The sequence below is a fragment of the Microcaecilia unicolor genome, chromosome 10, assembly GCF_901765095.1.
Source record: "Microcaecilia unicolor chromosome 10, aMicUni1.1, whole genome shotgun sequence".
NCBI lineage: Eukaryota > Metazoa > Chordata > Amphibia > Gymnophiona > Siphonopidae > Microcaecilia > Microcaecilia unicolor.
The window spans coordinates 31,362,227-31,377,394 of record NC_044040.1 but is presented as its reverse complement, the minus strand read 5'-3'; the positions used below and the strand labels follow the sequence as shown (position 1 = coordinate 31,377,394).

Genomic DNA, 15,168 nt, shown 5'->3' with positions numbered 1-15,168 from the left:
CTCCAGGTTTGGGACATTGGAGGCCAACCTAGGTTTCGAAGTATGTGGGAGCGCTATTGCAGAGGAGTCAATGCAGTTGTGTAAGTCCTATATACTGCTTTACCTGAATCATTTTATAGATTGTTACTTCCGCCCTCCTGTAAAAATGCCCTGTCAATCTTTCAGTTCTAATATTTGTCCTTTACTATAGAATGTGTGCCTAAAATAATGCCAATTTTTTTAGCATAATCTAAGTTCTGTTCTTGCTCACTCGATCTTGAATTGTGTAGTATTTGCTTAAGAGGATTTTTCAGGCGTAAGTGTAGCTTGTATGTTTTTGTGAATGTAGAAACAATTTTCTCTTACTTTTTATTTATGGAAATTTAGAATAACATTCAGGTATATTTGTACAAAAACAGAGCTTTTCAGGCATAGTAACAATGTTACAATGAATATTAAAAATAAGAAACATATAATCCAAAGGATTAAGTTAAATCATTTACCATTGAAAACATCACATATCCCCTTGACTCCACTATGAAAATCTTACGAGTCACATTTGACCAATTCCTCACTCTAGATAACCAACTTACCAATAAAAGATAGAATATCATTCACGCTATGTAACTTCATAAACGTTTGTATGGTTTGGCCCCCAATATACATGAACATTATTGAATTACCCTCTTGTAATGCCTCTAAATCATCTAGAGAATACATTTCCCAAATTGTAAGAAAGTAGCCTACAAAACAATCCATACTGCTAACTTTTCATATCAAAGCACTAAAATTTAGAACTCCTTACCTAAAACTATCAAATGCACCGATGAGTTGCTATTCCAAAGGCTATTGAAAACTCACTTCTTCAGTCTATCCTTTAAGGAAATAAACTCATGGCATTAATTTTTACCTCACCCCCCCCCCCCCCCCCCCCCACCACCACTCTGGTCTATCCCAGTTAATCCTAGCCCTTTACCTTTTTCCTCAAATTTCAATTATCTTAAATCACTGAAGTATTTCATTACATCTGTTCCTAACTCAAGTTTTACTGGTCTAAGATTATATGATGTATTTTACTTTCTGTTATATTTTGAACATGTTCATGCTTTTCTAATTGTTATGTAAGCCACATTGAACCCGAGTTCTATATAAATGTCATAAATATTTAAAAAAGATTTGATAGCACTAAACCTCTTCGATTGAAACTACACTGGCTTCCTATCAAGGACCGCATTACTTTCAAAATTTGCTCTCTGGTCCACAAGATAATCTACGGTGATGCCCCAGGATATATGATTGATTTAATAGATCTTCCAGCCAGAAATAGTTCATCACATACTTATCTGAACCTTCACTATCCAAGCTGCATTGGACTCAGATACAAATCAACCTATGCATCGAATTTTTCTTACGTAAATGTGGAATGCGTTACCAAAGAGTGTGAAAATGATGCACGGCCATCAAAACTTCAGGCGATCTTTAAAGACCTATCTGTTTTGCAAGGCCTACCCTATTGATTCTACTTAAATGCCTCAACTCTACAATGCATCTATACATACATTGCAATGGACATTTTTATTTCTTATTTCCTTGTCCCTTATTGTACCCATTTACCCCTACCTTACCTGACCCTTTTTCTAATTGTATTTGTTTAATACCTACCGTACTTGGCGTTCACTATTACGGTATTTTGTAAGCCACATTGAACCTGCTAATATGTGGGATACAAATGTTGCAAATAAATAAAAATAAGAGCCCACTATAGATAAAAATAACTGCAAGGTCCCGAGTAACATAACGAAAGAAAAGTAAGGAAAACTATCCTAATAAGACCATAGAGAGAGAAAAAACTACAAATGATCACGTCCAAAACATCAGGATTCTATATACAAGATATACGAATCTGCAGCGGGTCCAGGGACAAATCCAGCTCCAGTAGATAACCTTTTAGCAGCCAAACAAGTTGATGTTAGAAAGCAAAAATGTGTATATTTTCTGACACCAGAACTTCACCACAAATTTTACAGTATATGGAAATTGGAAAAAAAAAAAAAATAAGGCCCCAGCTGTGTGACTCCAGGCAACATCAGTGAAAATTGATGATGGTGTTTTTCTTCTGGGTATCCCTAGAAATGTTTGAGAACCTATACCTTAGGTTGAAAAATATTTGGTGATTCTTAAAGTGTATTTTCAAATCCCAATCGGTAACTAATAACCTAGCAGGAGAAATCATATCCCAAGTCCAGTTTTTCCAATAAACCAGATATACTACTGCACGTATCTAAAATAAGACCCGTATCGACCTAGATTGAACTGGAAAAAAAAGTTGTTTAGCAGACAGATAATAAACATGTTGCACACGATGTCAACTCTTTCCTCCAGATGCCGTAGAAGCTGTAGAAACATTTTTCAAAGAACACTTCTGTAGCGTTTCATGTTTTGAGAAGGCTTTTACTATATTTGATATTATTAGCCAAATAGCTTAGATACTCAAGAGTTGCTTCAACTTGTTTTGGTCAATATTAGGTATATGGTTGATGCAGCAGACGTGGAGAAAGTGGAAGTTTCAAGAAATGAATTACACCAGCTATTAGACAAGCCTCAGTTACATGGAATTCCAGTGAGTCTCAAATTACTTGTTTTATATGAAAACTAAACGTTAAGCCCGTAACAACGGGCAATTTTTTTGTTTTTCTAAGGCCGCCCTCCCCCCAGTGTCTGTTTCCCTCAGTTCTGCCCCCTCCTTCCCTCCCTGCTCCCTCCTCCTCCGATTTCCATGCCCATGTCCAAGCCCGCCTCCCTATTGGGCTGTACTGGTGGTGGAGGCGGGGCTTGGACTTCTACACTCTCAGTGTTCCGACTCTACTGCACATTTGCAGGTGAGTCGGTCACTTGTCGTTTATGTTTGATACTTTGTTGCCAAGTTTGTCGTAATGCAGTCAGTGGTTACAACCCTAACATCAAATTCCATAAGCCATTATTAAGATGGACTTGGGAAAATCCACTGCTTATTTCTAGGATAAGCAGCATAAAATGTATTGTACTGATTTGGGATCTTGCCCCAGGTACTTCTGACCTGGATTGGCCACTGTTGGAAACAGGATACTGAGCTTGATGGATTTTCTGTCTCTCTCAGTATGGCAGTTCTTATGTTCTAGGTTTCCAAGAAGGCTGGAGTAACCCACATGAATACTAATGTCAGTAAACCTGAGGCGGTAGGATATTTTGTATAACCTCACTAATTTTGGTGGCAGTTTTTAGATTAATACAAACCTTGATATGATGTGGAAAGAGAGCTAGATGTTAAGTAGGGATTAGTAAGACCCAAAGAGGAAGATGATGATGTATGGAATGGTCTACCAGTCAGCATTGCAACAGAATTTAAATTTGCTTGGGACAGATAGAGAGGGCTGATAGGAAGAGAGTTGGAACGTTGGGCAGAAGGCATGAGAGTGGGGAACTGGTATATTTGAAATTTTCTGTTGATCTACTTAAATCACAGAGAACCAAAAAGGAAGACAATTAGGAAGACTGTGTGGAATAAATCCAGTTCCTAAGCACACTCCCTCTCATAGCTACCTTAAGAGGTCTAGCTCTAGACTGCCTAGCCAAGAGAGTGTGGTCCAGCCGGGGGGAAATAAAATCCTAGAGTATGAACAAAAACAGGGAGGGCCAGAGCAACAATGAATAGCCCTTCAGGGGTAGGCTTCCATGTGTTATGGACAAGAAACACAAAGAGTGGCCAAGGTAGGAAAGTTCTCAGTTGTTCTCGGTTGAACATTATGAACTGTTGGGCCTGGATTCTGTAGACACGAAGAAGCTTTTTTTATTTTGTATTTTCTTTTCTTGTCTGTTGAATGCTGAGCTTTGTTGATCTTGCTGTATACACAGTGACTAATTGTAGTCTGGCAGGAGTCACTCCCTTTGTTTTGGAACTGAGTTACAAGAGAATTATGCTTACTCCTTAGTTGCCACGCCTGTGACAGGAACAAGTCTCTAGGTGTATACTTGATGCACAACCCAGTAAGAGTTTGGTTCTACTTTATACTGTCTGTTAGCTTTGTCTATGGAGGGCCCGTGCCTTAAGCCTGCTCACACTATCACACTAGGCTACAGGGCCAATTGGTCCTTTATCTGTTGTCATCTGCAATGTTTACTACTTAATTGCAGCCAGCATTATATGTTGTACTGTTTCCTTTTGGTCTTCTTTAATTCTGTTGTACTTATTTAGTTTTTCACAAATCGTAAGCCACATTGAACTTTAAGGCTAATAATGTAATGTAACTTAGTGAAGAGGATTCACTGAAGTGAATAGTATGGGTTGGTGCTGCCATGCAGAGGACCTGAGTTTAATTCGTAGGTTGTCTTCTGTTGCCTGGGTTAACCAAGGCTGGGGAGGGGGCTCCTGGTAAGCGTAGATTAGCTAGTGGTTGGTTTTAAAGCTTTTGATTGCAGTGCTCTGGAATGGCTTCCAGAGGAAGAATGGCACTGTAGTGCTTGATATAAAAAGCGAGTGAGGAGGCAAAACCTTTTGTCTGAATATGCTTTAATATACATCAGTTTCTCAACTGGTTCAAGGAATTAATGCTAAGCTGGGTTTGCTATGATGTATTTCATTGTTCTAAAATTTAAACAACTGAATTTAACAGCTTTTCATCTTATATATTCCGTTGTCCATGGCTTAGTGCAGTATTTCCTAAACCTGCCCCGGGGGACCCTCAAGCCAGTCTGGCTTTCAGGATATGTACATTGAATATTCATGAGAGATCTGCATGCATTGCCTCCACTGCATGCAGATTTATCTCCTTCATATTCATTGTGCATATCCTGAAATTCTGACTGACCGGGGGGGGGGGGGGAGGATCCCCCAGGACAGGTTTGTTTGTTTGTTTGTTTTTTGAACCACTGGTTTAGCACTACAGCATGGTAGAGCTTTAGTAATACAGATTTCTACAGTGTTTAACTATATGCTAACTTGTACAGTACATAACATTGTCATTTTTATGAAAAGATATAATTGTGATTCATAATGTTGCAAAATATTTCTGCCAGGTATTAGTCCTTGGAAACAAGAGAGATCTTCCTAATGCACTAGATGAAAAGCAGCTAATTGAAAAACTGTAAGTAATTAAGTAATTTGGACCTGAAACTGTCAGCAGCTGCAAATTAATTCTTGTTTCTGAATTTTTCCTGTTTTTTTAACTCTATGAAATACATAGCCTGTCTGACAGTAAAACAATCCTGTATTTATTTTGAGGGGACTTTTTTTTTTAAGTGTGTACTTAACAATTATCCAGGAAATCTAGACTGCCCCCAATTTGATTGACTGCACTATTTTGTCCTTTAGATTGTAAGCTCCTTTGAGCAGGGACTGTCCTTCTTTGTTAGATTGTGCAGCGCTGCGTAACCCTTGTAGCGCTTTGGAAATGTTAAATAGTAGTAGTATGAAATACTACTACCAACGAGGCTCGTAGAGACTTACAAAGGGGAATAAATTCCACACAAGAAAATACATTGATTTTTGTTTTCCTATATGCAAGTATCCAGCTTGCTTAATTGGGAGGTTTATATTTTGCACAAAGGAACTGCAAGTGGTTTATCTTTCTCCCCCCCCCCCCCCCCCCCTTCAATTGCTTTATGGCTATGGAGCTTCTCCCCACTCCCCCACTTGATGTTTACTAGAGGAAAGGTTGGTTTGGGGAGGGGGGGAGGGTCTCTTTAGAAATGTGCCTTTTATTAATTGCTTTTTATGTATTTTTCCATACCGTTCCTCCATTTCTTGTTTTCTGTTATGGGAAGTATATTTAATACATTACATTTCAGCTATAACCAAAATCAATTCTCACTAACCCAGCACCAGTAATATAAAAAAAGTATGTTCTGCTCCCAGATCCTTGGATGTTAACTCATTCATAAGCAGAGCTCGGAGCTGACGCCAGAAGCCTCCAATCACAACTCTGTTGACTTCCCCCCACCTTTTAGCCCAGTCATTGCAGTGACTTGCTCAGCCAGGGGCTTTGCACCAGGACCCTTTCCAAAGCTGTACAGTCCTGGACCTTGAATTCAGCCACCACGTGTCACTGTTACCAATAACCGGGTCTCCTCCCCAAAGCTACGAGTGGTTTTGGTGCAGATACAAAAAAAAAATGTATTAAGCTGTTTCACTCCCAACAATGGGAGTCCTGTTCACTGTTTAAAACCTGAGTTTGTTTTTATTTTGCATACATCCCCGTTTTTTTTTTGTTTGTTTTTGTTTGAATTTCAGCAGTTATCATGTAGTACACTGGAGGAGCCTGTCCACTCTTCCTAGTCTCCAGTAAGGCTGAGGGTCTCATTCCCCTGCAGCTACTCCAGCACAGCTCTGGCCAGACTTTCTGCACACATCACTTTTCAGTGATACAGCCTCCCTGCTGCTTTCCTCTGTAGAGATGTTGATACTACATTTTAAGTACAGCTTATCTGTCTTTAGTGTATTCTTACACACAATAGAAGAATAAATATTTTTAATTAGCTTGCGTATAAGGGCGTGCATGCTGTTCATAGATTTAGTTTTTGTTCCATAAATGTTTAAAGACTGAGCCAATGTGTTAACTGCTGGTGCTTGAGGGTTTATGGTGGTCTGTTACTGTCATTAATGCAGATGCATCAACAGATTCCAGTAAGTGTATGAACTTATCACTAACTGTATAACCAAAGTCTTCATCATTACACTGGTGGATCTTCTTGTCTGCTCCAGAATTTTTTTATTTTATTTGCATGAAGTCTTTATTAACAGTTATACAGATATTAAGAAACATAAAACAACGTGGACCGTACAGTACGCTCCAGTCTATCTTAACACTGCTCCAAAATGTTTCAACAAATACCAGGATTATTATCTCTTAATAGTTAGAATACACTGTGCTCACAACAGCATGTATCCATGCATTATTAAGCAGGCAGCTAAACCAGGCCAACATGTACGGAAGACTTGCGTTCTTAATTTCTGTTTATTGCCAGTAAGTGAAACAGATAAACGTACTGCATGCAGTTTGTTAAAAAAAAAATATATATATATACTGCCCAGGCAGGATAAGTTCTTGGAGCTGGATGCTGATCAATTGGTAAACAGACTGGAGGAGTGGATGGGAATGTTAAGTGACTGGAGAGACAGATTCTAAATTATTGCAGAGGTGGAAGTTAAACTTTAGGAGGAAAAGGATGTCTGACTGGAGTGGAGGAGTGACCTAGTGGTTAGGGTGGTGGACTTTGGTCCTGGGGAACTGAGTTCGATTCCCGGCACAGGCAGCTCCTTGTGACTCTGGGCAAGTCACTTAACCCTCCATTGCCTGCCGCATTGAGCCTGCCATGAGTGGGAAAGTGCGGGGTACAAATGTCACAAAAATAAAAATAAATGCAGGGTTCATTGCAGGAAGGATGTCAGGTCTTGTGAAATTAGGATGTTGGGCATCTGGTGAAAAAGAGGATACTCTTTTTCAGAAGAGACTGAGGACAGCTTGCTCTTTAGCCCAAGATGGAACATTCTGCTCTGCAGGGAGGAGTAAAGAGAATACCCATAAGACTAGGGGACTGAGGAATTGACCAATATAATGTCGGAGAAAGTGCTGTGGGGGGAGGGGGATGAAGCATGGAAATAGGTTTCTCAGTGGCAGAAGGAAATCTGTCACCTATAATTTTGTTTTCATAGGTCACCCCTTGCAAGTCCTACCAGGAAGTTGATGTACTTATTAGTGTTTATATAATTTGTGTTCTATAGCAATTTGGTTTAGGATGGGCCTGCAGAAAGCTTCGACAAACCCCAATTATTTCGAGTGTGAGGACAGTGCCGGGCTGATTTTTTATAGTCTGTGACCCGCAAATGACAGGAAGGACTCGGATAGACTGGAGTGAGATTTGACGGTAATTCCAGTAGTTGGAACATAAAGACAGAGCGGGACAGATTTCTACACTCTGTGTCCCAGAAACACCAAAGAAAGACCATGATTAATTATAATATCAAGTTCATTGTTGATTTAATCATAAATTGATAATGAATGTGACTGTTGGGCAGACTAGATGGACTGTTCAGGTCTTTATCTGAAGTCACTTACTATATTACTATAATGCAAGCTACCAACAAATGTAAACATGCACACACAACCGTAGGGGCAGAACAATATCGGATATGTTTGTAAGCCACCTTGATGACAATTGGTGAATGACAGTATAACAAGTGACATAAAAATGTCCATCAAAGCTTAATTTATGATTCAGAAATGTGTGCTTTTTTTTTTTTTTAGAAATCTTTCAGCTATTCAGGACAGAGAAGTTTGCTGCTATTCCATCTCATGTAAACAGAAGGACAATATAGGTAAGAAGTTCATTACAATGTTCAAAGCTATCAATTTTTATAGCTACTTGTTTCCAGCCACATCAGGAGATGGCTGCTACCATTTACAGATGCTTTTGGCTCTTAAGACATTTTTGAGCCATGGTATTCTACCTCCGGCAAGGGATGCAACACGGAAGACCACCGGCTTACTTCTTTTCTGCCTTTGACTCCATTCACTCTTCTTTTCTCCTTATTTGTATAGTTATGTTTCTCTTCAATTATTTTGTAAACCGCACTGAAAGGAACCTAAATAAGAGACAGAGCTATGTCCACACCAGTCTGTGTCTTACTCAAGGCACAGGCCCCTAGACTCGCACTATTATTTGGGTTTTTTTGTTTGTTACATTTGTACCCCGCGCTTTCCCACTCATGGCAGGCTCAATGCGGCTTACATGGGGCAGTGGAGGGTTAAGTGACTTGCCCAGAGTCACAAGGAGCTGCCTGTGCCTGAAGTGGGAATCAAACTCAGTTCCTCAGTTCTCCTGGACCAAAGTCCACCACCCTAACCACTAGGTCACTCATCCACTGTTGCTACTATTTGAGATTCTACATAGAATGTTGCTGTTCCACCAATGTGGCCACGCAGGCTTCTGCGAGTCTGACGTCCTGCACATACGTGCAGGACGTCAGACTCACAGAAACAGAAGCCTGCGCAGCCTTCTACATGGAATGTTGCTAGTGGAATAGCAACATTCCATGTAGAATCTCCAATAGTAGCAACATTCCATGTAGAATCTCCAATAGTATCTATTTTATTTTTGTTACATTTGTACCCCCTGCTTTTCCACTCATGGCAGGCTCAATGTGGCTTACATGGGGCAATGGAGGGTTAAGTGACTTGCCCAGAGTCACAAGGAGCTGCCTGTGCCTGAAGTGGGAATCGAACACAGTTCCTCAGTTCCCCAGGACCAAAGTCCACCACCCTAACCACTAGGCCACTCCTCCACTGTTGCTACTATGAGATTCTACATGGAATGTTGCTATTCCACTAGCAACATTCCATGTAGAAGTCGGCCCTTGCAGATCACCAATGTGGCCGCGCAGGCTTCTGCTTCTGTGAGTCTGACATCCTGCAGAAACAAAAGCCTGCGCAGCCTTCTACATGGAATGTTGCTAGTGGAATAGCAACATTCCACGTAGAATCTCCAATAGTATCTACCCTGCGCTTTCCCACTCATGGCAGGCTCAATGCAGCTTACATGGGGCAATGGAGGGTTAAGTGACTTGCCCAGAGTCACAAGGAGCCGCCTATGCCAGGAATTGAACTCAGTTCCCCAGGACCAAAGTCCACCACCCTAACCACTAGGCCACTCCTCCACTCTACCCTATCTTCCTTAGCTTTTGGACTATGGATCCCTTTTCCAGGTTTTTGCCTTACCTCCTCGGTAGGTACTCGGTGTTCTTGAATCTTCCTATGCCTATCTTGGTTCATACATAAATATTCAAAAATAGGGAGCACTATTATTGAATTTAGAGTTATAACAGTACAATATTTCACACTATCACTCCAGCAGTTACAATGTTACATCAGATATTCACTTTTATTAAACATCAATACTAATCCAATATATGCCTAAATTGCTTAACCTTCTAACAGTTGCCATTCATCCATCCTATATTCATCCAACACATGTTCTCTAATCATACGATTCCATTCCACAACACACTCTGCTGAATCACTTCATACTCCCAGACAAACCAATCACTATTATATAGATTAATAAACGCAAAATAACTAAACAGTTAAATTTCCATTTGTTCTATCAATGTTCAGTGGTTTGATCTTTCCATAATTGAGAAGCGTTTTCTCAACTCCAAAATGCTGAACAATAAAGCTCTTACAAGGCTTGAAAATTCCTTTAGTCTCTTAGTTGTTAATTAGCACTGTCTCTGTTATTGTAAGGAATCTTAAAGTTGTTCCGCAGCCCCTCCGTAGTAACCTAACAAGGTAGCTGCAGTCATCAATTGACGCTGTGGAACAACTCAACCCACAGCGAGAAGAAAAGCCCAGAACTAATCTTCAACTCCGTTCCAACAGTTCAGGTTATGTCAACTCAATCCTTATTCTTCAAAAGGACGCAGGAGTCGATCATAGCACAGGTTACCCATCAACCCATGTCGTGCAAACTTCATAGTTATCAGAAAATTTCAAACATCTGAATTGGTCTCCTTGTTCCCCAATATGGGACTGTATTTCAGTATCTTCATCAGGATACCTCATTCTACAAATTAAAGGCACATATACAACATTTTCACTGACCATTTCTGATACAACTTCAAAAAATTCTTAATACAGACACATAAATCACTGGCTGCTTACCAGAAGGCTCACGTCCTGATCACGCCCTCTTCATTTCCAGATGCAAAACCGGACTATCCTCATCTATCATCTTCCGGGTTTATATAGGGAAACCCAATCCCTTATTTCAAATGCACCACTGCCGCCTACTCCCCTAATTACCATTCAGTCTCCAAATTTAAGCCAAATGGGACCACTGTGCGCCATGCAAAAATGAATCTTTGCTCGTGTACTCTCGAAGCCTCACTAATGTTACCTCCGTGGCTCAATATCACTTGTCTCAGTGCTGTAAATCTTAAATCCCCTAATGCATGATTAGCTGCCTTACAATGAGCCACTAAAGGGACCTCAATACACTCATTTCTTATTTTTTAATTTTTGTTACATTTGTACCCTGCGCTTTCCCACTCATGGCAGGCTCAATGCGGCTTACATGGGGCAATGGAGGGTTAAGTGACTTGCCCAGAGTCACAAGGAGCTGCCTGTGCCTGAAGTGGGAATCAAACTGAGTTCCTCAGGACCAAAGTCCACCAAATTCCACCACCCTAACCACTAGGCCACTCCTCCACTGTTGCTACTATTTGAGATTCTACATGGAATGTTGCTATTCCACTAGCAACATTCCATGTAGAAGTCGGCCCTTGCAGATCACCAATGTGGCCGCGCAGGCTTCTGCTTCTGTGAGTCTGACGTCCTGCACATACGTGCAGGACGTCAGACTCACAGAAACAGAAGCCTGCGCAGCCTTCTACATGGAATGTTGCTAGTGGAATAGCAACATTCCATGTAGAATCTCCAATAGTAGCAACATTCCATGTAGAATCTCCAATAGTATCTATTTTATTTTTGTTACATTTGTACCCTGCGCTTTCCCACTCATGGCAGGCTCAATGCGGCTTACATGGGGCAATGGAGGGTTAAGTGACTTGCCCAGAGTCACAAGGAGCTGCCTGTGCCTGAAGTGGGAATCAAACTCAGTTCCTCAGGACCAAAGTCCACCAAATTCCACCACCCTAACCACTAGGCCACTCCTCCACTGTTGCTACTATTTGAGATTCTACATGGAATGTTGCTATTCCACTAGCAACATTCCATGTAGAAGTCGGCCCTTGCAGATCACCAATGTGGCCGCGCAGGCTTCTGCTTCTGTGAGTCTGACGTCCTGCACGTACGTGCAGGACGTCAGACTCACAGAAACAGAAGCCTGCGCAGCCTTCTACATGGAATGTTGCTAGTGGAATAGCAACATTCCATGTAGAATCTCCAATAGTAGCAACATTCCATGTAGAATCTCCAATAGTATCTATTTTATTTTTGTTACATTTGTACCGTGCGCTTTCCCACTCATGGCAGGCTCAATGCGGCTTACATGGGGCAATGGAGGGTTAAGTGACTTGGCCAGAGTCACAAGGAGCTGCCTGTGCTACTCAGATGTTCTGCAATACGCAATTTTAGTTTCTGACTTGTCTGTCCAATATAGTATAGTTTGCAGGGACATACTATGCAATACACCACCTGCTGAGGCATATATTGGACTAGTATTGATGTTTAATAAAGTGAATATTTGATGTAACATTATAACTGTCTGGAGTGATAGTGTGAAATATCATACATAAATATACATGATATTTATCCATATTTCCTGTACCTTACACTTAGGTGGTTATTTTAGAAGATCAATTTGCTTATCTATATCGAACAAATATAAAAACCCTGATTTCTGAAAGCTAGGATTTAGTTCTCCAAATCAATAATAAGCATATGTGGTAAGGGGGCGTGGCTTGGGCAGGACTAGGGTAATTCCAAAATATACATGTGCATTCGCCTTCTGCAATAGGAAATACACAACGCTTAAAGCCACTATCAGCAGCAGGCCTTTGGCCACCCATGTGTGCATGCCATGTCCTGCCCCCTCCCAACAGAGAATTTACATCAGAGGGGGTAAGATGCAGCAGGCCTCAAGTACGCACGTATGGGTGCTGAAAGGGTCACTGCTGCACTATATTTTCCTTACGAGGCAGGCTCTGCTCTGGTGCAGGATGGAGGTAGGGGGGGAGGGGAAATGGAAAGGGGAGATGCTGGGCACATGGTGGGGAGGGGCATGAATCTATGGCTGAATATTCACCTAGACGACAATACACAAAAATGGAAAATGCCTTTTTCAGGGATTCATATAGGTCAGCTGTAAGAACATACAGTGGTGGAAATAAGTATTTGATCCCTTGCTGATTTTGTAAGTTTGCCCACTGACAAAGACATGAGCAGCCCATAATTGAAGGGTAGGTTATTGGTAACAGTGAGAGATAGCACATCACAAATTAAATCCGGAAAATCACATTGTGGAAAGTATATGAATTTATTTGCATTCTGCAGAGGGAAATAAGTATTTGATCCCCCACCAACCAATAAGAGATCTGGCCCCTACAGACCAGGTAGATGCTCCAAATAAATTCATATACTTTCCACAATGTGATTTTCCGGATTTAATTTGTGATGTGCTATCTCTCACTGTTACCAATAACCTACCCTTCAATTATGGGCTGCTCATGTCTTTGTCAGTGGGCAAACTTACAAAATCAGCAAGGGATCAAATACTTATTTCCACCACTGTAAAACTATATGAATGTCATCATGCCTAGCATAGAAACAGCACCGCGGGTTGCAGAAAGAGTTCCAGTCCACTAAGGGTTGGGCGCCGAAACACTACCCCTGTTGGGTTCATGCTGTCAGCACCATTGTATACCAGATTTGGAAAATAAACACTTTTTATTGATCCTCTTGGAGATTGACCGGCATCTTCCAATTTGTGTATTGTCTACATTGCCCTGCAGAGGTTTTTTTCTTCATGTTTTGTTTTTTTTAAGATTCATCTAGGGTATCAAGATACTCCCCTCCCAAGGCCCAGCCCTGATCTCTGCTCACTATTCTGAACAGCAGGATATATAGCTGCTCCCAGGGACATCTATGTTGTGTTTTGGTTTGGTTTTTTTATAGTTGTCTTTTTTGGGGCAGCAGACTAGTAGGGGAGGGTCGTCCCCCCTCCCCCCCAAAAAATCAATTCCACCAAATTACTGTGGTGTTTGTTCTTAATTGATTGCATATAGAGACCTACAAACTTAAGATGGCACACATACACATGGATGCTGATACCAATGATATTAGAGGTTGACACGTGTAACGCGGTGGGAGAATCCATTTTACCAGTACATACATGTTCATTCCTGGATTTTAGAAGAGACTCTGTTGGCTCTAATCTTATCCAGGTCACTTACATGGCAGCACAACAATGCCTATCAAGCTGTTGCCAAAATTGAATTTCTTCCTTAGTATAAGCTTTGACATTTTTGTAATTTGTGTTTCAGACATAACCTTACAGTGGCTTATTCAGCACTCCAAATCAAGGCACTATTGAAAAGAAGCAGTGCCCTTGCTGCCTCAAGCACATCAAGCCTGGCTGAATAACTGGCACAAGAAAAAGAGAATGAAGTCCAAACACTAGCAAGACTCATACCTCATGAGATTTTGTTGAAAAGAACTTCAACTGCTCATCTGTGTCCTTTTTTTTTTTTTTTTAACAGTATCTGTTCTTTATCGCCTTAATAAGACAGAAAAAAACGACTAGTTTTTGGAGCCAGACTTTTTTCAAGTGAAAAGCATATGCATGTATAATGTCTAGTGTTTAGTACATTGCCTTCTGATGTGGAATAAACGTCGTAACAAATGAAATATAGCAGCCCAAGTATTTTACTGCACAGACATCTGTGGCAGTGTCGCTGTCTGAATGCCAACGTAAACATTCTCTTTGAATGTTAAGAAATTTTGAGAAAGTAGTTACTTTTAATGTGATGTAAATGTCTGTCCTGTTGCCTTATGTTCATAGCCTGATATATCATAATACCTCAAGAATAAAATGGGTTACCCGTGTATGTGTGTCTGAAATTTGATTTGGGTCTCTTTTGGCAACGAGAACAGAAAAGGATTAAAATAAGTCCCCTGCAACAAGAACACGCTACATGCTGTTCTAGGAGGAAGATGGTAACTTTTGAGGCTTTTACAAAATCAACATGTACTAATGGATTTTTTATATATATACTAGCTGTCCGAAAACATCTTTTATTTTGAAAAGGATAACGAACTATTTTGGCAGTCAATTGCATACTGATATACTATATAATGCTAAAGAAATACTGAGGTGGGGGAGGGATTGTACCTCTAAAAACCCATGAATTTCACAGCTCTTCATTTAGTTTTGTAACTATACTCAGGGCCGGTCTTAGGCAGAGGCGACCAAGGCGGCCGCATAGGGCCCCGCGCCTAAGGGGGCCCCGCTCAGCGTGCCTCAACTCTGCCTCCACTGCGACCCGGGACCGCATCGAGTCACTCAACCTCTCTCCAGCCATAGGCAGATAAAGCATTCGTGGCGTACAATGTAGCACTGTGCTGGATCTTTTCTTAATATTTTTCCTTATTTTCTCCTTTGTTATGAGAATTGGAACTACTAATTGTAGTGGACTTGAAC

The 15,168-nt window shown here is 40.8% G+C and overlaps 1 protein-coding gene across 1 annotated transcript in view; it reads left to right on the top strand.

Annotated features, from left to right (window-relative positions):
• The window catches only part of LOC115478874 (ADP-ribosylation factor-like protein 8B-A), a 43,508-nt gene extending 28,933 nt beyond the window's left edge, over positions 1 to 14,575 (top strand). The window contains exons 3-7 of the mRNA XM_030216516.1: positions 7 to 80; positions 2,506 to 2,599; positions 5,032 to 5,099; positions 8,259 to 8,329; positions 14,012 to 14,575. Coding sequence (XP_030072376.1) covers positions 7 to 80; positions 2,506 to 2,599; positions 5,032 to 5,099; positions 8,259 to 8,329; positions 14,012 to 14,061 — 357 coding nt within the window. The 3' untranslated portion in view covers positions 14,062 to 14,575. The remainder of the gene's footprint in view (positions 1 to 6; positions 81 to 2,505; positions 2,600 to 5,031; positions 5,100 to 8,258; positions 8,330 to 14,011) is intronic.
• The last annotated feature ends 593 nt before the right edge of the window (positions 14,576 to 15,168 follow it).